At 40.6% G+C, this 24,506-nt stretch overlaps 1 protein-coding gene across 3 annotated transcripts in view; it reads left to right on the top strand.

Moving 5' to 3' along the window:
• LOC149314012 (tensin-1-like) overlaps positions 1-24,506 on the top strand; it is a 184,833-nt gene that overhangs the window by 117,109 nt on the left and 43,218 nt on the right. For 2 of the 3 annotated variants that reach the window (XM_089520362.1, XM_089520363.1), the window contains 3 exons: positions 10,223-10,422; positions 11,076-11,214; positions 20,735-20,827. In XM_089520362.1, coding sequence (XP_089376488.1) covers positions 10,223-10,422; positions 11,076-11,214; positions 20,735-20,827 — 432 coding nt within the window. The remainder of the gene's footprint in view (positions 1-10,222; positions 10,423-11,075; positions 11,215-20,734; positions 20,828-24,506) is intronic. The other variant, XM_089520364.1, reaches the window with a different exon arrangement.

Below are 24,506 nucleotides of genomic sequence, written 5' to 3'. Positions count from 1 at the left end.
GTTTTCAGTGTTTTTGCCAGCAGCTTTTCTTCCACCAGTAATCCACTCATGCTGATCCAAGTGCCTTATCTTTAAAAACGCATTTCCGAAGGGATTGCATTGTTTACTACCATACTTTCATAACCATTTAGTGATTGCCTGATGGTGTGGAGTGTGGGTGGGGCTGGGAGGGCACATGTGCATCCACCCACAGACAAAATGCCCACCTAAAGCAGGGGATGGGGGACAAGGGTATATATGAATGGAGGGGGCCCTTCGAATTATTTGCCTGAAAAAACAAACTTGTTACACATTCCTTCCTTCGTTGTTCTTTGCTGAAGGGCATGAGGGACAAAGAAGGAAGACTGTAGGGGTCCATGTGGTGGGAGAGGCCATCCCAACTGCAGCAGCCCAGGCCCTGGCTCCAATCCTGGTCCAGCCCCAACTTCTGATCGCCCCCCTCCTTCTCCTGTACTACTGCCTCAGGCTCCATGCTCTGCTCTGCCTTCTGATTGGAGGTTGGAGAGGCATTTTGTGTGTGTGTATCTGTGTGTGTACACATGCCCATGCCCATGCCCATGCCATCCTCCACCCATACACCATGTAGATCTCAGGGTGGCCAGTGGGATTCTGCTTCTTGACCAACCAGTTTCTGACAGTCTACAGTCCCTTAACCCCTCAGATATGCAGGGGCTTCCTGCAAAAGCACTATTGAAGGTTAGCACTTAAATCACACCATGACATAAGGAGGAAAGGAGATCCATAATAGATATTTTTAAAATAAATAAATAAAAAGAATCACTTTTAAAATGATCTCCAGTGCAACAACAGAACAGCAACAATGTCATGCGATAGGCTGAGATGGCACTATTACACAAATACCACTTTCCTTGCCTCGTGCTATAAGTTCCTAGTAAAATATCCCTCTTAAGGCTTGAATCCAGTTGGTAGTATGAACTGACAATTGTTGAATATTTATATAAATCCATCTGATTCAGTGAATCAATTGAATTCAGGCCTAAAATATGTGAAATTTAACAGACAAGACCTTTTCTTTCAGCATATTCAGTCTTTCAACTCCTTCTCCAGTCCCATGCTTTCACATTTTTAAATGGCTGTTGAAAAGTCTTTTTGAAAACCTGTTAAAATATGATTTATTTCAGTATTTCCCTATTCGGTTTTTTTTAACTTCTGTGCTGTTGTATTTTCTGTGCTGAAATGGTTTATTTTTAAAACCAATTGCATTATTGTTTTGCTACTTTTCTTCTGTAAATCACCTGGGGTGAATTTATATTAATATAAAGTGGCATATATGATTATATAGATTTTTTTTTTGCACAATTGAATATGTAGGATGTATATGTATGTACAGTCACTCCTCTTTCTTGCAGACTTGAGGTCCGCGGTCTTGAATATTCATGGAGGGGCGACCTCCATTATTTTTAATGGGGCATGCCCCGGTGGTGCGTGCCCTGCACACACTTGTGAGCATGCATCCCATTCAAGCCTATGGGGCTTGAATATGCGTGAGTCTCCATTTTTGCAGGGGGGTCTGGAATGGTCCCATGGGTTTTGACATCCATGGCAGGTGTGTGTGTCTGGAACCAAACTCCCACCATTACAGGGGACCGACTGTATTAATATAATAATGAAATGCCAGTTAAATGAAAGAGTGTTGCAGCACTGTGGTTCTTATTGGGGATAGAATGAGAGACATGATGGAAGAATACTGTGTATGTATGATGGAGGAAAACATTTTTCACTCCCATTTTATCAAGGTGGTTAACTGTGGTGATTGGAAAATTATTTTTGAGAAATATAACATTCTGTTCAGTACATACGTATAATGCTTACTGTTTTTTTTTTAAAAAAAGCTTTTAAAAAGGAGATGATGATGATGATGATATCAGGCTCTGAAACATTATAAATGCTACAACACTTTTTAATTAAAGTGATATTTTTCTCTTATTTTAAAACCATTGAATAATCTTTCTAGAAAATAATTTTAATGTTTCCTAAAAGATAGATTGAAATATAAATGTGTAATACATATTACATCTTCTGCAAAGGGACTGGATGATGGGTTGTGATAGGCTGTCCATCCATAACTCAAGTGCTTTAAAAAAGAAGGAAGTGCTAAGGACACTGGTGTGGACAGAATATAGTGGGATGTAAGAAGAAGCATAATATCAGCCAATAGTTTGGGGGGGGGGGGGTAGTTGCAGTCTCACATGTAGCTTACAGTAGAATCATAGAATCGTAGAGTTGGAAGAGACCACAAGGGCCATGCAGGCCAACCCCCTGCCATGCAGGAAATCACAATCAAAGCATCCCTGACAGATGGCCATTCAGCCTCTGCTTAAAAACCTCCAAAGAAGGAGACTCCACCACACTCCAACGGAGTGTGTTCCACTGTCAAACAGCCCTTACTGTCAGGAAGTTCCTCCTAATGTTGAGGTGGAATTTCTTTTCCTGTAGCTTGCATCCATTGCTCCGAGTCCTAGTCTCTGGAACAGCAGAAAACAAGCTTGCTCCCTTCTCAATATGGCATCCCTTCAAATATTTAAACAGGGCTATCATATCACCTCTTAACCTTCTCTTCTCCAGACTAAACATCCCAAGCTACCTAAGTCGTTCCTCATAGGACATGGATTCCAGACCCTTCACCATTTTAGTCGCCCTCCTTTGGACACACTCCAGTTTCTCAATGTCCTTTTTGAATTGTGGTGCCCAGAACTGGACACAGTATTCCAGGTGGGGCCTGACCAAAGCAGAATAGAGTGGCACTATTACTTCCTTTGATCTAGACACTGTACTTCTGTTGATGCAGCCTAAAATCACATTGGCCTTGTTAGCTGCTGCATTGCACTGTTGACTCATGTTCAACTTGTGGTCTACTTGGACTCCTAGATCCCTTTCACATGTAGTCTTGTTCAGCCAGATGTCCGCCATCCTATATCTGTGCATTTCATTTTTCCACCCTAAGTGCAGTACCTTACATTTCTCCGTGTTGAATTTCATTTTGTTAGCTTTGGCCCAGCTTTCCAGTCTATCAAAGTCATTTTGAATCTTGATCCTGTCCTCTGCGGTATTAGCTGCTACTCCTAATTTGGTGTCACCTGCAAATTTGATAAGTATGCCCCCAATTTTGTTCTCCAAGTCATTGGTAGAGGAGCACTTATTTATTAGATGCTGGTGAAACGTAAGGAATAAACTCTTATAGAATATAGACACATAGCCCGAAAACCCCCCAAAAATATGGATGCCAGCCACGAAAGCCTTCAACTTCACAAGTCTTATAATGTCATCCAGAAGGAAATAAAAGTTATTTCTGTTATTTTTGTACATAAGAACAAAATAAGTGAAGATTTACAAACCTAGTGCCTGCACACTTCTTTTCTCTTTCTCTTATATGGCTTTTTAGAATGATTTTTTAAAATTAATCATACTAAACCAAGATTTATCAAACCAAGGTGGTTAGGTCTGAACAACCCCTCATATTGTTGATTGCAAATCATAGTCAGTTTATTTCTGTACTATATTTTTCTACAACATATTGCATTTAAAGTACTTCCTGAAAGAAACACATAGCCATAATATAATATCAAGAAATCATAAATATATAGTGGACACCACACTCCATTTATATGAAACCAGACACAAAACTGTAATGAAGAAAGAATATTTACTGTTTGTATGAGCGTAGGCTTCTTAAGTAGGTCTCTTTATTCTTTGCTGCAAATAATATTTCAATTTGTTGTTGAAAGTGAAACTGTTTCTGGTATATTTCTGTGGCATCTTCTTCAGAATAAGAAATGTTTTGATACACAAATTACCTATTTTACACAAAAAGAAATACACTGAAAAATTGTTAGGTCAAGTAGTATAAAATATAATTACTCAGAGTTATCAACAATGAAGATTAAATGAAACCTGAGCTTGGAACAGTTCCTTTTTTTGGACAGCTCCCACAATCCCCCAGCTACTAGGGCCACTGTAGTTTTTCCAAGCTCTGAATGAAACCTCCCTGTTTAGAGGCATTACTTTTTGTTGTGTGCCATCAAATCATTTCTGACTTATGTTGACCCTAAGGCAAACTTATCATGGGCTTCATGACAAGATTTGTTCAGCGTTTGCTCTGAGTGACTTGCCCAGTGTCATAAACCCATTGTCAAACCATTACACCACATAGTATACTTTAAAAAAAAAAGCTGCTGGGGGACAAACAGTATCTTTAAAATTGTAGCCTTCAAACCAGCTTGTTGCCTTTCCAGGAGTCACTGGGAAAGAGAAAGTGTGACATAGCAGTTAAAGTGTTGTTCCAGAACTGTCAAGATCCAGGTTCAAATCCCGACATAGACTTGAAGTTCATTCAGTCACCTTGGGCTCGTCACTGTCTGCCAGCCCAACCTCGCACACAGGGCTGTTGTGAGGATAAAAATGGGGAGGAAGATCATTGAGCTTATCAGAAAAAATTGGGATGGAAGATATAAAAAATACACACAAATAAAACTTGTCTGACAACTAGAGGAAATTGCATGCCAAGACATATGGATCCTTAGTTGATTCCAGAGATGCTGCTCTCACCTTACAGAGCCCATAAATCATGCTTGGTCTTAGTAGATAGGGCTCTCCATCCTTCTTGATTCAAGTTGGATCTCTCTTCTGATCCAAAATTTCATGATGACACTCAGTTGTTGCTATGTTTGGCTTATGTCAGCAGGAAGCTATGATCCCCTGTACCTACACCATAGCTGAAGAGGAAGGTTACAGAAGATGGTGGCCTTAAAAACTCTATTTTATGCTCTATATCAGCATAGAATTTTCCTAACAAATGCAGCATAGAAGGAGACAGAACGTGCCAGAGACATAGGTCACAGAGTGCCACTTTGCAAGTGCCCTCCTTTCCCCACTTGCCCTCAATAATTCCAGCAAGCCTGGTCACTCTGAGCCAAGGCATTGCCATTCTTGGCTCTAAAACACTGGTTCTGTTCTTTTCTCTCTCTCCACCCCTCCCCACTCCCTGCTTTAAAGGGAAGGGGGAAAACAAAGCATAGAATGGCAGGAGACACTATTGAAGTGTTTCTAAAGTTCCGGCAAGGGGGTGGGGAATTTGAAAGCCAGTGCAGGAAAGGTTTGAAATGTGCCTGCAGCAGCAGTACAGAGGGTATGATGGCAACCACTCTCCTGGCGTGGGAGTTAAGTGGAATGCATTGCTTCAGAAGGCAGTGGCTCCTCTCCAGGCTTTCCCTGCACACACTTGCAGAATTTTTCTGATCATTCCTCCCATTGCAATGGGGGCTTTGCCCATTCCCTTCTGCTTCGAAATGAGTTTCCCATCTAAGCTGCAAGTGAGGCTGTAAATTTCTTGTTCTCTTTTCCTCTTCTAGTTCACATACTTTGAAAACTATTCCCCATTCCCCATGCCCACACCAAAAACCCATAGGCTTATGCCTTCCTTCAAGGACTCCTGGAACTGAGAGCTGGTTTCTAACTGTGAGCTCACGATGTTCAGGATAAAACTTACACAAGTTGCAAAAGGCATTGGTGCTGACCTTCAGCTTTGTGCCAGCAGCTGCCAAAATATGATCCACCTTTTTAGAAAGAAAACCAGCTTTCACCCATCCATCCATCCATCCATCTTGTTGATGTCATATGATGCAAGTATAAACAGTACAGGCATTATCTCCCTGCTTCATTATCTCAGGACTGTGTTATTCTCTGCTCCAATATGTAACATCAAAAAGGCAGCACAGTTCAGAAATAGATAGTACGATCTAAAGCCACATTCCATTGCTTGCTTTTGGGTTTCTTCCAGCTCTCTGATTCTGTAGATAAAGTTATGAGAAGCTCCAGTGATGATCAAAAGAAAATTTTATGTATATTAGTCAATTGAAAGATGACTATACTGTACTTAAGATTGAGTACTGAAGTGAAAACATTAAACAAACTGGACTAGGGAGGATTTCTGGAGAAGTCAAATGAGCCAGGCACAAAATAATCTGGCTCAGAAATTACTTTTGGGGATTACAACTCCCAGAAGGCTGCACCCAGGTTGGCTAATGGAGGATTTTGGGAGCTGTGATCCAAACAATTAACATTTCCAAGTTATGCCCCTGCTCCCTTTTAAGAAAAATATACCAGTGTTCAATTTAATGAATTTTACATATGGTGTTACTTGAGTGTGAGCTTTCCTCTCCCACAGTCGATGGATTTTCCTTTGCTGCAGATGTTACAGTTTGGTTGCCTCTGTCACCATGGAGTCCAGTTCTTTCTGCTTTCTCTGCCTAAGTAAGCTTCTGTATTGGAAATCTCAGAGCTGAGTCCAAAATCTGTGTCTTCTCACTGTTTTCCCACTTTATTTCCATTCTCTCTGCTGTGTGAAAGGCAGAGGCTCTCTGCAGCTGAGAAAATGGCATAACTGTTACTAATCCAGGAGAGAGCCAGATTTGCCAAGGGGCTCAAAAGCAGCTCCAGAATCCCATGAACTTTCTTGATCAACTTTTAGGGATGTCTTCCAAGTGTCACCTTCTTCACAAACAAGTGAAATGAAATAAAAGAAAATAATAATTTAAATTATTTGAAAGGTGGGAAGCTGGGGGTTTGGTAGATTCAATGCTGCTTAAAAACCAAAGGCAAATAAGTGGGCTGGGATGTGATCCATGTCCCTAGCTGTTTCTGCTGCCTGGGATTTGAACATACTGAAGTGCAACATCTTGGATGATTATCTGCAGTGTTAACAAATAGAGTAAAACAGCATTCCTCCCTGTAGTGAGCAAGACTCCGTCTAAGCCACAAAGCTTATTCAAGGCAGAAGCAGCAAACTTTTTCAATACTGCTGCAACCAAGTAAAAGGAAAAGTAGGCACTTTGGTGGTAGGCAAGCCTCATTCTCAGGCCAAGATAGTTATAAGATGAGTCTAAATTTTGGAAAAAGCACAACATTAACTCAACCTTAACAAATTAGAGAATTCTGAACTCAGTCACTCACTTTAGGTGGCTTCATAATCAGGGACTGGTAGTTTTGCATTGTGTGGAAGGCAGACTTGGGGTCTCTGAGAGAGAATTCCCAGCACTCACATCAAATAACAATTATCCTGATTCATTGGGACGGGTGTATATGTATGTATGTGTATATATTTATACACACACACACATGTCTTTGTTGCTAATTGCTGCCAAGTTGATTCAGTTTATGGAGACCCTATGAATGACAGATCACCAAATCATCATGTTATCAACAGTTCTGATCAGGTCTTTTAAACTCAGGGCCGTGGCTTCCTTGATTGAGTCTATGCCTATGAACTATTATAAAACCAAGGTGTGTTTGCAGTGGAGACCCAATTAAATTCTATCACAAAAACAAAGTATATATTGGTAAAGAGATTCAGAGAATCTAAAATGCACTTTTTAGCATCATCTTTACATTTTGCTTTAGAAAGCAGAAGTGGGGCTGTTGTGTAAGGGAGCAATTTCTAGAGCAAGTAGCCACAGAATAGAAAATCATGTTGTTAGAAAGACATTGACTTCCAACTAAAATAATAATAATAATAATAATAATAATAATACTTTATTTATTTCCTGCCCCTCTGTCAAAGACAATTGGGACTCTTTACAGATTAAAACTTCACACAAAATCCCAATATCCCCATTTCCGTTCCTCCCCTAAAACAATTAAACAATTACACATTAAAATAATCCAATTAAAATAGGCTGCGTGCGATTGGGTATGGAGTATTCGAAGAGGTGGTTGTATTCAGTGCATGGCTGGATTTACTATACAGGAAAGGCCTGCCAAAAGAGTTCTGTCTTGACAGCCTTTTTTGCAGCTGTCTAGACGGATCTCTCCTGGCAGGCCATTCCATAATCTGGGAGCTGTCGAGAAAAAGATCCTCTGGGTGGTTGTACTCAATCTGGTCTTTATAGGTTGCAACAAATTCCTCCCAGAGGACCTAAGTGCACGGGGTGGATTATATGGAAGAAAGCAGCCCCATAAATAGTTTGGACTCAAGCCATGTAGGGCTTTAAAGGTCATAACCAACACCTTATACTGTGCTCGGAAACCAATAGGTAGCCAGTGAAGCGGTTTTAGAATAGGTGTAATATGGTCACTTCTGGATTTTCCAGTGACCAGCCTGGCTGCCATGTTCTGAACTAACTGGAGTTTCCGGACTAAACCCAAGAGTAGCCCCATGTAGAGCTGATAACAAGTGCTCCTAACCGTCACATTTACCTGGTTTGTCATCCAGAGTGACGAGTCAAGGAGCACCCCCAGACTGCGAACACAGTCCTTTAAGGGGAGTGTGACCCTATCTAGGACTGGTTGATGTATCTCAATACCTGGATTAGGGGCCCCTACTGTGAGCACTTCCATATTGTCCGGATTCAGTTTTAGTCTGTTTTTCCTCATCCAGTCCATTACCACTTTAAGGCATTCACTGAGAGCAGAGATGCCATCTGAGGTCAAAGCTGAAGACCAAGACATGGAGAAATATATCTGGGTATCATTGGCATATTGATAACACCCTGCCCCATGTCTCTGAATTATCTCTCCCAGCGGCAACTAAAATGGTGAAAGGTCTGGAAAACACGCCCTACAAGGAGTGGTTTAGAGAGCTGGGTATGTTTAGTCTGGAGAAGAGAAGGTTAAGAGGTGATATGATAGGCTTTAACTATTTGAAAGGATGTCATATTGAAGATGGAGGAAAGTTTTTTTCCCCTGCAGCTCCAGAGAATTCAATAGGACATGGAACAATGGATTCAAATTACAGGAAAAGAGATTCCACCTCAACATTAGAAAGAATTTCCTAGCAACAAGAGCTATTGGACAGTGGAATATGCTGCCTTGGAGAGTGATGGGGTCTCCTTCTTTGGAAGTTTTTAAATAGAGGCTGGATGGTCATCTGTTGGGGATGCTTTGATTGTGTCTTCCTGCATGGCAGAGGGTTGGACTGAATGGCCCTTGAGGTCTCTTCCAACTCTATGATCCTGTGATCTTGACTAGTTAGCAACAAATTCATTATGATCTTAAGTACAGCATCAGAGCTTGTCTGTAGACGTCCAACACAACAGCAGCTTTACAGCAGGTTCCTAGATCAGTAGTATCTTGTTGCTTTGGGTGCTGGAACAGATAAGCTGAAATCAGTTTATATCAAGCCCAACAATGTTATCTCCTCGTACTTTAAAATCTAGCATATAGAGGAGCCTTTCTTTCTATTTACTTAATGTGATGTAATAGCTGAGTGAAGAAGTCAATAATGACAAGTAATTTGTAATATCTTATATATCTTTTCTAAGTCTGATTGTCCAGTTCTAGGAAATTTGCTTTTCTATTTGATATGTAGTTTTGCTCAGTTCCAAAGAAACTCATCTTTCTGCAAGCACTTTCTCACTGCTCAGAGTGAATTTGGTTTGTACAAGTAGTTCTGTGGAGGGCTGGAAGGTATGTGGGTGGGTGGTTTAGATTTTGGGAGAAGTGTGTACTTTGTGAAGTATAAATCTCTTTTTACTCCAACAAGCTATTTCTTTTCTTTTATGATAGATGCAGCTCCCTATCCTATGAACCACATTTAAAGCAATGTATGAAATTGTTGGGAGTGGGGAGGGGGGAAGCAAAAACATGGAGAGGAATTGATTTCTGTTGAGGATGTCTAAAGTGTGAAAGTGGCAACATCAGTTAATTGAAAGATGATCACCAATAAAGCAAGGAGGATATTATGTTTGCCTGTTGTAAGTACACCCCATCAGAATCAAGATTCAAATGTTTAAAAGTCTCTGATAGAGAGCAGCCACTGACCACACCCATGTACAAGAAAGGAAATAAGACATGGGCATATACATCAATGTCTGATCCTCCAGAAATCCTGCTCAGTGATCTCTTTTCCTCAAAGAGGGTGCAAAGTCACAGGAGCAGGTCATTCTTCTTCCGTGGTTTATATTTTTCCGACAAGGCTGTGACACAGTAGGAGTTTTGTACATGGGATTTTTAAATGTGTGAGCCAGACCAGTGCCATTTTGAGTTGTCATTTGCTGATTTTCCTTATAATCTGCTGGTGGGAAGCAAGCTGTCTATTTTGTTCCTTGTTAATCCATTATCCCCCCCCCCCCCCACTGCACTTTCTTCCTTAGGCCAGGACACAGCCTAAAGATCTGAATGCTAACCCCTGAACTTAATTCTGTATATGTATTGAGACTCACCCTGTGCATGGAATCCCCCTTTTGACATATGGCAATTAACCTTCCAGGAGTCCAGTCACCACAGGAGAAGTCACCAGAAGAAACTGAAGCCCCCATCCGGAGACGCACAACCAGTGAAGGCCAGTATGAGAACAGTCCCCAGGACCCAAGTTCACCACGAAGCCCCACCGTTCGCTCTCCAGTTCATTGTGTCTCACCAGAGGTGGTCAGCACCATCTCTGCCAACCCGGGAGGAAGACCCAAGGAGGTACTTTCTTTTAAGTCTTTAATTCCTCCAGACTCTTCTGCTTGCATGCAGAGAATCCAAGGTAGAAAGATGTTTCTTCAACCACAGTGTTTTATGGTATGTAGAAAAGATCAGATTGTTGAAGGAAGAAGCGTTTGGCTTGGCAATAGAATGGGGTTAGCACATACATGCATAGGGGGACCCTCCCCAAATAAGCTCTAGGAGGAGATTCCTCCTTCAGTTTTAGAGCTGCTTATGTAGCTTTGAGGTTGTGACATTTCTATTGTTGTTCCTAACTGCAGTATAATAAATAATGGCACAGCTGTTAAAAGAACCTAAGATGCCTAGGCCAGAAGGAGCTGCCATGTTTTCTTCTATACTCTCTTCCTGACAGTTTGAAGAGCAGAAGTCATTGACAACAGTGGAAGGTTATTTGAAATTAGGGGTGAGATAACAGAATGAAAGTACTGTTTGTTTGCTTTTTAAGAAAAGAAGATGTGAAAGCAAGCCATTGTAAGCATTAGGTCAGATCAGGTGGTAAAATTTCTGGAAAAAGGGAAAACAGGGATTTTTACTGCCCAGTTTGTTAAGGATGTGCATGAATATGCTAGTAGGCTGGAATGCTGAATTTTGACTACTGATCTGCATTTCACTTTTTCTTTTCTCTTTCACAGCCCCATCTCCATAGCTACAAAGAGGCCTTTGAAGAGATGCAGGGGACTCCTCCAAGCAGTCCACCTTCCAGTGGTGGTGAGACCTCTCCCCCAACCCCCGCCTTCCCTGTCTCACCACAAACCCCTTACAGTAACCTACGTAAGTTCAGGTCACCTGGGCAAGGGGATGGGAGAGGGTGGGAGGATGGCGGGTGTGTTTGGCAAAGCCAGCCTTAAAGGCAGCCAGTCAAACTGTTGTCAGCTTCCCAACACCCACCACCATTTTGATTACAACCCCATTTTCTTATTTCTCTCCATCTGCCACTCTTGGCTCCTTCCTCACCACCTTTCATCTCTGTTTACAGTCCTCTCATAATGCCACTGTAAGTTTGCATTCCTCCACAATAACAAACAACAGCAAGGTTTTGCAACTCTTGTATATAAGTGTATGGGGGGAGGGGGTGTTGAATATAGCCAGAACCATTAGAGCAGTGCTTCTCAATTATTTTCTGTCATGCCCCCCCCCCCCCAGGAAGAAGAAAACATTTTGCGCCCCCCGCGCGACTGTAAATAGTATCATTTGTCTATAAAATTGTTATAAGTACACCTCTGCATAACAGAGCCTCACGCCCCCCTTTATGGAGCCTCACGCCCCCCCGGGGGGCCCGCCCCACTATTTGAGAAAGGCTGCATTAGAGGCAAAGAAATGATGAAAAGAGGAGCCATAGTTCCTGATGCTAGCATAAACTATAACAATATTCTGTGCTGTTTCTTGGACTCTGTTTGTCTTCCCCTACCAGCCACAGACATCTGTTGTTCTTCATAAAGGTTTGATAGTCAAGTTAGAGGAAGATTGCTCATTGTAGACCCACCAAACTGAGTGAAGCCAATCCTATGCAATGGCTAGAACATAGAAACAATACTTTTGGGAATACTGCTCCATAGTCGCCTACATAGCATGGCTGGCAGACATGCTGCCTGGAATACTAGTGGAGTAAAAGTCCCCCAAAGTAACTTTTCCAAGCTCTGATGATGGGCCACCCAAGGCTTGATAATTTTTCCATTTTTGTTGTCTGTTTGAAAATGCTAGAATAAAAGAAGAGCTACTGTTAAATTGCAGTATGTGCCTAATGAGCAATATTTGGCTTTGTGGGTCACCACTTGTGCAGGTCTGTTTCATATAAAAACAGTCCAACTTTATATTTCTGCATAGCGCACACCTTCCTAAATTACATAATAAGTTACTTAGTAACTAAATGAGCCAACATCAAAATCTTGTTTCTTTGTCAAATGTGGAAAACTGGATAAACAAGATTGTCAGAGGGAAAGAGAGAATTCTTTTCATCCATCAGAACATGTACGCCTAAAAGCAGTTGTTAGTCCTGACTAGAGTAGACACATTGAATCAGTGAAGTGTACATGAGTGTTGACTTACCAAGTCCCCATTGATTCCTTGGATCTAGTCTAGTTGGGACTTAAAATTGTATTCAAGCCTTAACAGTTATAGCATGAGCTCTACAATGTATTTATAACAGCAACATGATTTATTAACCTCTTTTTAAAACCCTTACATATGTTAGTTTCCTTCCTTATTCAGGAAGTAAATTATTCCCTACAGTGTACCTCTTGGTGCATAAAGTTCTAAATGGGGAGACATAACAGGCGTCTCTGGTCCTTATTACTCTGAGAGAATTCCCCATCCCATAAAACATCTGGTAGGATTATGGCCTCAAGTCCATCATTACATTTCCCTGATTGACACTTAAAATATAGCTGCAAACCTTTGTGCATACACCATAGAAGTCCTTTTGGTCCGATCTTTCTTAAATATTATGACAAGCATTCCTTATATTTTGCCTTTAATTTTTTTAAGAGAATGCCTTCACATGACCTGTCCTTAAAACTACCTATCACAATTTCACCATCACCAACAGCTTTTTTAAACATCTAAAACAATATCCCAGATTTAGTAAGACTGATGCGATAGAGAAGGGAATCAGGTCGGGATTAAAGCCAACACTATGGAGTCTAGCTATGAAATGTCCCAGAGGAAATGTATTTACAGTCTGGACTTTTGGCACACATATCCTACTTTAGGTAATTTTCCTATGACTTCCTCTGAGCTTCTAAGTATTAGAGGGGCTGGGGAAGGGGCAGATATTTTCTCCAGGTGGAAGGAAATGAAAATTAACCTATACCCTAAAGACACATTTCAAATAGCATTTCAGTAAGGCACACTTCTGTAACAGGACACATGATCATGCAGAATGGATGGAGAGCAGCAGTGCTTTTCTTCCATCGCCAACACAGATCACTGAGGGCCCTTTTGTCAGTTTGTTCTGCTTATAATTTGCATTGCTTTATTGGCAAAATCTCCTAATTATAAGTCAGAACCAGGTAGATTGGTATCCACATTATTATTATTATTATTATTATTATTATTATTACATAAAGCAAACCCCATTTGGTGTAGAGATAGGATTTCACAAAGAGAAACAAACAAGGAAATAACCGTATGTTCTTAATACCATATTTTATAGAATGCACATGGACATATGAGTACATGCTATAAATGAGGGAAATCTGGTTTCTATTCTGCGTGGACATGATTTTATGACATTTACTGTGGTTCATACCTGTTAATCCTGCAGGCCTCAAACAAATGTGAACATCAGATTTACTTTTAAAATAGTAAACTTGACCATTTCAAGAGAAAGCTCTGCTCCAAAGATATCTAGGATGGCAACAGCCATCACCAGGCTGAAGCTTAGAGAAACAGAAGCCTAGGAATTCAGAGATACAGCTGTGTTAGTCTGGAATATCAGTATGCAAAGGGATCTTGTAGTACCTTTAAGACTCAGGGACTCAACAGACCACTCTTAAGGGGCATCCTGCAACCGCCCCTTTTAGTGCCGGATCGGGACCACAGCAACTACATGCCATGTCCCAATCTCGCCTTTCTCTGGCACAAAAAGGAGCTGCAAAAAACAGAAAGGGCACTATAGCTGCCAGCGTATAGCTTTCTCACACTCCTTTGCACTGCATTATGTAGACTCAGCACCAGAGGAGCAGGTGGTGCAGTGCGCAGAATCATTATTATTATTATTATTAACCTTTATTTATGAAGCGCTGTAAATTTACACAGCACTGTACATGCAGTCTTTTTAGCTAGACGGATCCCTGCCCTCGGGCTTACAATCTAAAAAGACATGACACAGAAGGAGAAGGGAGTGGTGGAGGGAAAGGGTAAGAGGTCCAGCAGTTCCTCTCTACCTCCGAGGCCTGGACCAAGGCAGATGGACTGGAGGGAGGGCTTGGTTTCATAATGGATGGTTAATCTTCCAGGGAAAATACATACTCTCAAGTAGGATAATGCATATACAGTACATAGCAATACAGGAAATGGTTTGCCTGGGGGCAGAGTCAGACCATGAGTCATGTGGGCACCACGCTCCAACTATGCTTCCAGGTCAGCCTTAATCGCTGGTCTGTACAGCCCCTCACTGAGTGAAAGAAGTTGTAGCATAAGAAAGTAGACCAAGGCTACAGCCACACTGCAGAATTAATCTGGTATGACACCACTTTAACTGCCATGGCTCAATGCTATGGAATTCTGGGAATTGTAGTTTTGTGAGACATTTAGCCTTTCTGTCAGAATCTTGTTGGGGAGTTACAAATGTGTAACCACCATAGTTACATGACTGTGCAGTGACTTCTAGCTCATACTCCACAGTCTGCACTTACCTAGCAACTGCTGCAATTGATGGAAGTCCATTCCCCTGTTGTACGGGAAGCAGCTGACTGATGTTCTCACCCCTCCAGTGTGTGAGACCCTTTGTGACAGGCAAAAGCAGTGTTTAAGTTACAATTCCCCCTCACGTGGAAGGTCACTTGGGTAAGGGGGTGCGCTGCTTCCTGAGCAAAGCTGCCCCCTGTCAATTGCAATGGCTGCTGCTCAGTACAGTCAGCCCTTCTTATACACAGATTTTTCTACGCAGTTTGAAAATGTTCCAAAAAGTATAAATTTCAAATATCAAACCTTGATTTTCCATTTTTTATAAGGGACACCATTTTGCTATGTCATATTTAATGGGACGGATTTTGTTATACACGGGGGATCTTGGAACCAAACCCCAGCATATAACAAGGGTCCACTGTACATGGGGAATGGGAATTTTCACAGTCCTTGTGTGCCTCCTACAATAGGGAATACGTTGGGCTTGTGAATACTGAACAGTTACAAGTTACAAGTGTGTAACTTGCGCATTCAGAACTCCTCAATAGGATTCCAGCCAATATTTATTTATGTAATTTTTATAGAATTGCTGCACCCATAGCTTGACCTCATTTCAGCTTTCTAAAAAGCAGACAAGGGGGCCACTGTAGTCTAATTCAGGCAGAGACATTACTTGTTCCAGCTTTGACAAGTAATGCATTCATCTGATCAAAATGCTGCCAAGATGACAGATAGTCTGTGGGTGTAACTACACGGTAGAAGTAATGCAGTTTGATACCACTTTACGTGTTGTAGCCCCATGTCATGAAATCCTGGGATTTACAATTTTACAAGGTCTTTAGCCTTATCTGCCAAAGAGCATTGGTGCCTCATAAAGCTACAGATCCCTGGATTATGTAGGATGGAACCATGGCAGTTTAAGTGGTGTCAAACTGCCTTATTTCTATAGGGTAAATGCACCCTACTGTAGTCATCCCTCACAACCAAGTTAGAGCACAGTAGTTACAAGTACAACACAATAAACAGAATTTTGCAAATAAACTCTTTATTAAACATTGATCAGTTTATGCTATGAATGCTGCTCCTAGTGGTCTAGGCTTCACAGAACACTGAAGTTTCAAGATGTTGATGGCAGTGGTGAAGCTGTGGCAGAAAAATTCTGATCTTTAATTTCCTGTTGCATGCCCTGTTTTCTTACTTTTCTAGTCAAGCATGCCTCTGACTGACTAACCCTTGATAACTTGGTGGTGGGTTTTTAAAATAATGAATCTAGCCTTGAACAATTCTGCCAATATTTCATGAGGCCAGTGCTAACACAAGCAGCTGAGTATGGGCCAATGAGTCAATGGAAAACAGCAATCATCCCTAGGGGAGGGGAACCACATAATTTTTAGAACAGGTTGATTTCAAACTCAAAGCATCACAGGTGCTTCCAAAAGTGGGTGCCTTGTATATCTGGATAACCTTATTACATACTCTTCCAAGTTAATACTCCAGTTAGTAGTAGCTATGGTCAACTGTCATTAATAGATTATAACTAAGACCTTTTTAACTGCTAGCTGCCTTCATCCCAACATGAAATGAATCATAGATTTTGAGTCAGACATTTAAAACAGCTAACTATTTTCCTTCAAACACACAGTGAATCATAATACAGTTATGTTAATAGAACACCAAGATGAGTGCAGTTCCAAGCAACATGCAGTTTGGTATTTTCCCTAGTCTTTGGAGAAACAGGGAGAACAGAATGTCTGAGATTCACAGGTGTCTCTTTCATAGAGCTTCCTAACATTATATAAGAGCCGTATCATCAAGGATTGAATGTAAACTCATCTGACCCTTACAAGTCTACACATTTTGTCAGGTTATCCTGATTTTGTGCCAATCCCCAAGGCTGACAGAGCTGACTGCAGGCTTGACTAAACTGTGTGATATATATGCTGTGCAGTTCATTATCAGTGCAGGAAGTGTTCTGGAGGGTCTCCAACCTTCGTCTGGGATACTCTCAGACATTTTGATAGCCAATGTAGTATAATGGTTAGAGTTTTGGATTGAGACCATGAAGATATGCACTTTGTCAGTAAACTCACTGGGAGACCTTAAGCCAATCATTCTCTCAGCTTCACCAACTGTACGGGGTTATGTGAGGCTAAAGTTTAAAGGAGGATAATAATGTATGCCACATTTGAAGAAATGTGGGATATAAATATAACTAATAAATAGCACATCTACAACCAGCACAAATTAGTTTTAACAAGTCTCAATTTCACATTTTTCAATGGAACACAGAACCCTACCCTGTGTATGCATACTCAGAAGAAATCATACTGAATGAGAGAGACTTATACTTAGGTACAAGCACATAGGATTGCAGCCTTCAACACAAATGACTGTTGCTTTAGTTCTTCCCATGTTATCTAAGATAACAGTTATGTACGTTCTTTCTCATTCTCTTGAACTATGTTTTAATCTCAAAGGTTTTTTAACAACCTAAGCCTGCTATATGTCCTTAGAGTTGGAGTGTCTTAGAGGAGTGACACTATGGCTCCCCCCATCCAGAATTTATGTATCAGCTATAAAGAGAGATGCTGTCAGGAAATCTTGCAAAATGTCTGCATCTGAATAGATAAAAATCTAGTGCTTTCCCTTGAAGGTACCGGGTGATCACTGGTCTACATGCCATGCTGGACATGGATCCTTGCCTGTGGCATTACATGTTTCCCAATCACTCATTGGCCCTGAGAGGAAAAAAATCCTAGCCAGCTAAGGCACTGGTCCACAATGAAATGTCAAGTTCTTGGTAACTGGCTTTCCTTTAATGCGCCTGCCTCCCTCTCTCCTTCCCTCTTGCCAACCTTCTGCTCTTATGGCCCTGGCGTGGGTGCCCATCTGAAGCCGTAAGTCAGAGGAGTGAAATGCAACTTATAGAGAGTGCCGTGAATTTTTCCCTAATGGTCAATAGTACTTCATTTGTCTTCATACGCCCACTAATCCTTAGAGCAAGGCCTTGAGATTCAAGTCAGAAAGCCTGAATTGTTTGGAGCTTGCGAAGTGAGCTGTTAGTAGCAAAGCTACCAGTAAAATAAGGTACTGAAGGAGGAAAAAAATCCACATTGGAAAGAGTTTTTGTGAGACTTGCTGTTTCAAACACACCTCACACATACATCTCCATCTGTTAGATCCATTGCTGCCAACTGTAAATATATTGAATGTATATACACATGTCTGTCTTCTATATTATTATATATTATTCTCATTTTAGATTGGATAGACATATTTGATATATTTTGATACAACTGAGAAGATACTCGGTTAATGGACTTGTCATAATTATAGTAATCCATATTACTTGTATATGATATATGATATTGGTGCTATGACATGCCCATGGTACCATTTGGGGTTGCTTGTATTATCCCACAGTCATGATCTTAGCAGATGCCATGTCTACCCTGTTGCAAAAATTTGACAGAGGATGATGCCATTCATCCATCATGATCATTTTTTAAACATAGTGGTACTTGGATGGGAATGTTGTGATCATTTCTGCTTTTTTGTTGTTGTTGTGCTAGGCAGATCAACAGGAAATCTGAGGTTACTAGGTATCAATTCTACCCTCAAAAGTGGATTGAAAAAAGAAAATGGCTTCCTGGCACTCTACACACATTATAATACTGGTTAACACCCCAGCTTCATGAGGATGCTTTTTGCCAGTTTAATGTATTTCCTTTTTGGTTCCCATCCTGCACACACCAAAACTCCCTCTACCATGCATATGGCTATCCAACCACCCTGACCTTAGGCAACATCTTTCCTCCTGTCTTTGTCCCTCAAGGAACATTACTAAACCTGAGCTAATTCCCTCATCACCAGACCCACAAGTTTTGCATTTCCATGGCTAGTCCTACAGTCTGATTATAAAGGTCCTTCCTGGGCATTGGTTTCCTTCATGCTTCTGAGGAAGTAGACCAAGTCTACAAAAGTTTATGCTCCAGTTTTTTCACACAGTTACTCTCAAAGGTGTTATAAGATCCCTTTGCATACTGACATATCTATCCTGTAATCCTCCTAAAGAGGGATTATGGGAAGCATGAAGTATGCAGGGGTGTCATTCAAAACAATTGCTAACCAATTCTGGTTTTGGTTTTTGATTTGCTTGTGAGTTTTCCTTTTTCTTTTTTTTTGCCAAAATGTGTACATCTGTAAATGTGTCCCACCCATTTCACTTCACCTGGAGAGGTTGCTGTCTCCCTGCAAGGATCTCAGGAGCTGGAAATGTTGCTGCCCCAGCTCCCTATCTGGCCACTTTTCCCTCTAGCCCCTCAGGTGATAAGATAATGGACCTTACCACACAGGGCTCCTAGGATGCAACGAGAATGATCCCAAAGTGGCTGGGAAGGGAACGGAACAAGTGGGGGATGCACCTCCAAGTGGTGTCATTCAGCCAGTCTGCACTGGTTCATTTTGTTAAATATGTTAAAATATTGGGAGGCTGAGGTGGATTGGGAAGAGTTCTCAAAAATCACCCCCTCTGGGATGGATTGGGAACGGAACAGAAGGGAACGGAACGAGTGAGGGACTTCTGTGTGCAGTAAAATGCATACCCCACTTGTTCCCCACTCGTTCCAGGCCCCTTCCGTTCTCGTCGCATGCCAGCAGCCCCTGTGCGATAAGGTTCAATGAAACTCTTTCCTTTGCTTATAAAAGAAAGAGGGGGAAATACAGAAGTAGCCACCCTATGGGCATTTCTTTGGGGATGTTCAGCAAAGAAGAATAAAAGAAAAACTGCATTTCAGCCCTGTGCAATTAAGCCAACTTTGCATCAGTCCTGCCAAGGGACATAAGTATTTAATTCTATTTCAGTGGGATTTAGGTATTGGACTGTCTGTTTCATCATAGGCTAAATATAGTATGAAGGGAAAGTTATACTATTGTTCTTTGATTTAGAATGTACATTAGAGTTAGAATAATAAAATCATAGAATCATAGCTTTGCAAGATACCACAAAGGCCCTCCAGTCCAACCTCCTACCATGTAAGGATACACAATCAAACTACACCTGACAGATGGTCATCCAGCCTCTGATTAAAAACCTCCAAAGAGGGAGATTCCACCACTCTCTGAGAAAGTGTATTCCAATGCAAACAGCTCTTAAGTTCTTTCCTAGTGTTTAAGTGGAATCTCTTTTCTTTACTCTTATTCTTGTTCTTGTACTTAGACCAAATACAATATGGTAGATATTGGGCCAGGGTTCAAGGCATGAATAACATGAACCGATTCTTGATAGCCCTTAGAAATGGGGGGGGGGGTAGTTTCCTGTGAACGAAGATCAGCTTTACACACACACACACACACACACACAGGTCCACAAAAGCTGCTAGCTTTTTTCTTTTCTTTTTTTATTAACCTAGTGACAACACACATATGTAGGTTAGTCATACATGAGACTGTGACCTCAATACATTTTGTGCTCAGCATCAACTGTCTTCTTGCTTAAAAACAAAAACAAACAAAAAAAAAAGTTTGGGCCTTCCACATTTTCGGTCCAATTCTGCAGTTCCTTTTAAGGGAACATATAAGTACATTCACCAGCAGTGTTTAGGCTTGCTTTCTTCTTTGGTACACACAGGAAAGGAGGTTGTCTCAACCCTTTCTCCAGAAGAGAGAAGCTGTTCCTTAGCCCAAGGTGTAATGGGCTGGGGTGTGTGTGCTATATTTGGCAGCTATATTTCTGTGGTTTCATTGGGTAAGCTGCCCTGAGCATTTCTAGCTGCACATGTATATAGCCAGGGTTCAGTGATAATCATGTTTAACTTGTGCTATAAACTAATGTTTGGTAACCAGTGTGGGAGAGACTGGAATTTATTGATCTGTAAATTTAATTTGTCTTGTTATATTTAGTTTTGGGTGATATATTTCTCTTTGTGTGTCTTTTTGACAACAGTGCGCTCTCCACCAGGACTGGCCAAAACTCCACTTTCAGCACTGGGCCTGAAACCTCACAACCCAGCTGAGATCTTGTTGCAGCAATCTGGAGGTAAGTGAGGATACTGCACTGACAAGATATTTGGTGTGGTGTTGTTATTGTTGTTAGATACTATGATATATGTTGTCTGTCCAGTTCATTGGTCCATTTCTCTGATAGAAGCCCCCCCACCCCCCCCACCCCCAAAATGCAAGTAGTAATTTTAAAGATACTGTGCATATTCAGACTTTATCCTCAACTTGTCTGAAAGGGATCTTGGCTCTGGAGATATATCTGTGTCTATATCAATCAAGCAATTGATAGATGTCACTATAAATTTGATATATACTTCAATCTGACAGCATCGGATATTCTTACTTACAAAGGCTTGCCATTCAGGCAAACACCCACAATCTCTCTTTCAGTTTTACCTTGTTTCATCCTTATTACCCATCACGGGTGAGTTACAACAGTCACAATTATGTCCTGCAGGCCGGAAAACTTTGCTCTTGCCTATGTGTCCCAATATGTGGTCCAAACCTGCCAACGTTTTGTGTTGCAATTCATTTCCACTCCTTATTTTTAATCACAGATGCTAGGGAGAAGAAAGCATTATGCATGTGATCAAAGCAAATTTGAAAATGGTAATTAGATTGAAATATGTGAGTATGTACTTCTTGGGTTCCAAATGTTGCAGAATTTGAATTGCAGCCATAAGATTCAAATTCTGGAGCCTCATATTCCATTTTTTAGTGAACCTGGAAGATTGGTATCACAACTTAAGTTTTGCTATTGAATGTGAACATTTTATGGCCCTGATCTAGTTCTTGAACAGCTAAGTGCATGAAATGACTGAGGGTCTCTGAAGAGAAAGCACAATCTGATGTGCTTCCAAAGCTGCATTTTGTGGAGGTCAGATAAAATTTACAGGGGACGCAGATAAAGATGCAAAAGCAGTCTTACACGTGTGGCTCTCCCTTACATGACAGATACAGTACATTTAATTTTTCCAAGGGATGATATCTTTGAATTTCATGCTTAGACCCAACAGGTACATATCACTGGATTGTTTGGTATAACCATGTATCCATTATTCAATGGTGTTACAGTTTTTGTAGGTACACAAATATTGACTGTTTGATTCATTCACCATGGCTTGCTATTTAGAGTGTGTTTGTTCCCAGTGGAATGCATCTCATGCCACTTTTGTGTAACACTGTTATTGCTAGCACATAAATAATGGTTATTAATTAAATAATGGTTAACAATGGAAGATAAAGCAGAGCAAGATAGTAATGCAAAGATTTGAATCGGATGGCAGAAGTATTTATCCTTCTTTTAAATGACTGTTAATAAGTTGATTGAAATACTACTTCACTCCAGTAGTTGGGATGAGTCAATAGTGGCCCCCAAAGGCCAGAACTCTCTGACTTGGTCAGCATCTAGTAGGCCCTAACTAATTAAAGGGTGGAAAACTGAAGTGTTATCTTGACTTTATTTCTATAATCCTCTTGCATCTCATTTCTTTATGAAATTTGAATTCTGGGCACCCCAGTTAGCTTAATATGCTAATCATTGTGGTTGACATGAAAATCATGCTGTGATATTTGATTATGTCTCTCTTCGTGTGTTTATCCATCATTATAATGTAGCTCTTTCTTCTGTCTTTCCTACTTTCATATTAATCTTCTCTGACCGAAAAGCTGTCTCAAAGGCCCTGGGCTACTTTAATCCGGCAAACATTTAAATGAAGAAATACCTGTTTCTGCTTCAGTCTTCCTCTGTAATGTTTCTTCCCATGTACATGCTCAACTGCCATATACTAATTGTCCCAGGCTTTTTCAGATGGATTCCAGCTTATACACACCACCTCCCCTGCCCTCTTGTTAAGATTCTATGATGTTTTCATTTTTAACAAGCATTTTCAGTCTGGTAGAGTAATTTAGAAAGGAATGATGGACTGCCCTAATCAAAAATCCATAGTGGTATAAAATCTTTAACTCATGCTAGGGAAGGGGAAAAAACCACCCACCCACACCCACATCTGGCTCATCCTCACATTTCTGAAGGGTTAGTGGACCAACCCAGAGGACGGTTGTATAGCTTTGTTGCAAATCCTTCTATGGGTGTGTGGAGGGAGGCTGTTAAGTAATGGAAAGGCTGAAATATGCTGTCTAATTCTCAGTAATAGTATTTAGCACTTTTAAAAGTGTTTAATAGTGTTCAAAGATATAACTTGATATACTTTTTGCAACAACTCTAGAAAGGAAAAGAGTATTATTATTATTGCATTACAGATGTATTAGGAGGGCTAAAGGCTAATATATCAATTCTAGAAGTGAGATTCAATCCTAGAATTGTTTGGTTTAGAGCACAGTCTTGTGGTCACAGTGCTAGATCAGTTCTTCAGTTAAATAAGACTGAATTTCTCCTATCTGTTACTGTCTGGTGAGACCCCATTATTGTTGTCATATCAGATCATACTTGAAAATGAATAAAATAGAAAACATTATTTTTATAGTTCTCCAATGCTGTTACAGGGCATTCAGCTGTCCAAAATAATTCACATGTGCATCTAGCTGTAATCCTGTAAGTAATTAAGAATGATCATGGCTAGGTGCAAAAGTTACTTTTAGTACTATAGATCCCAGAATCTCCCAGTGAACAGCACCTCTGGTCATGCTATTTGAGGGATTCTGGGAGTTGTAGTTCAAAAAAGCAACTTTTCTGAGCTCTGTTATGGCCCATATTGCAGATGAGTGAACTGAGGCTAACAAGGAATATCTTACTACTGGATTTGTTAAAGAGTTGTTGTCCAAACTTGGCTTTAGCAATAGCAATAGCAAGTACATTTCTATACTGCTTATCAGTGCACTTAAGCATTCCCTAAGTGATTTACAATGTGTAAACTAGACTGGCTTTACACACCAGTATATTAGCTACTATACTGCACCAGCTTATATTCATTTGTACACCCAGTAACAATCTTCACAGAGCTTTAGAATCACTATTAGTGATAAATCTGACTAAAATATAATGTTATGAGGCCCTGGGATACCTGATCATTGTAGACAGGAGGACTGGTGGTGATAATGGTCGATATGGATTGTTCTGGGATTCTCAGAGGATAAAAGTGGTAGATAGAACTGTTTTAAAAGCAAATAAACTAGTATATGTAAAATAAAATTCAGCAGTTGAAGCGAAGAGGTTGGCTTCTGATAAGGGAAATCTACAGCATAAACACTGTTTTCAGAGGCCGAGTCAACATTTCTAGTTTACATAAGCTTGCTACAGATTCTTGCATAAGCATGAATTTGCTAACGCAGCCAAAGATGAGGCAGATTAGAAAAGAGAGAAACCCAAGTCACAAATGAGGCTGAAATATATTTTCAGGATTATCTTATCATCATGAACATAATCAGCCACTGTTTGTACAGTAGTTAATACCATAAAAGGTCATTTAAAATGACTACATGGTAAGAATTGCATCCTTCATTAGAAATCTTGTTTAATGTGTTGTGTGATTGGTTGCTGTCAGGCTTTGCAGATGACATCTTTGAGGCATCACATATTAGAACACTTTCTACCATTCTTCACAAAAGATCAGGACTTCTTGATAGATCTCTAGGTGATTTGCAGAAGGTGAACAAGAGTTTCTGACTCCTGTTAGTTTTATAGTTGTGATTCCCTAATTAAGATGTCTTGGATAGAAATAGGAATAGATGCTAATGTGAAAAGGTTAGTATTTAGA

This window comes from Sceloporus occidentalis, unplaced genomic scaffold (genome assembly GCF_023333645.1).
Source record: "Sceloporus occidentalis isolate IW3139 unplaced genomic scaffold, rSceOcc1.0.p SCAF_4, whole genome shotgun sequence".
Taxonomy (NCBI): domain Eukaryota; kingdom Metazoa; phylum Chordata; class Lepidosauria; order Squamata; family Phrynosomatidae; genus Sceloporus; species Sceloporus occidentalis.
This window is presented reverse-complemented; position numbering and strand designations above follow the sequence as displayed.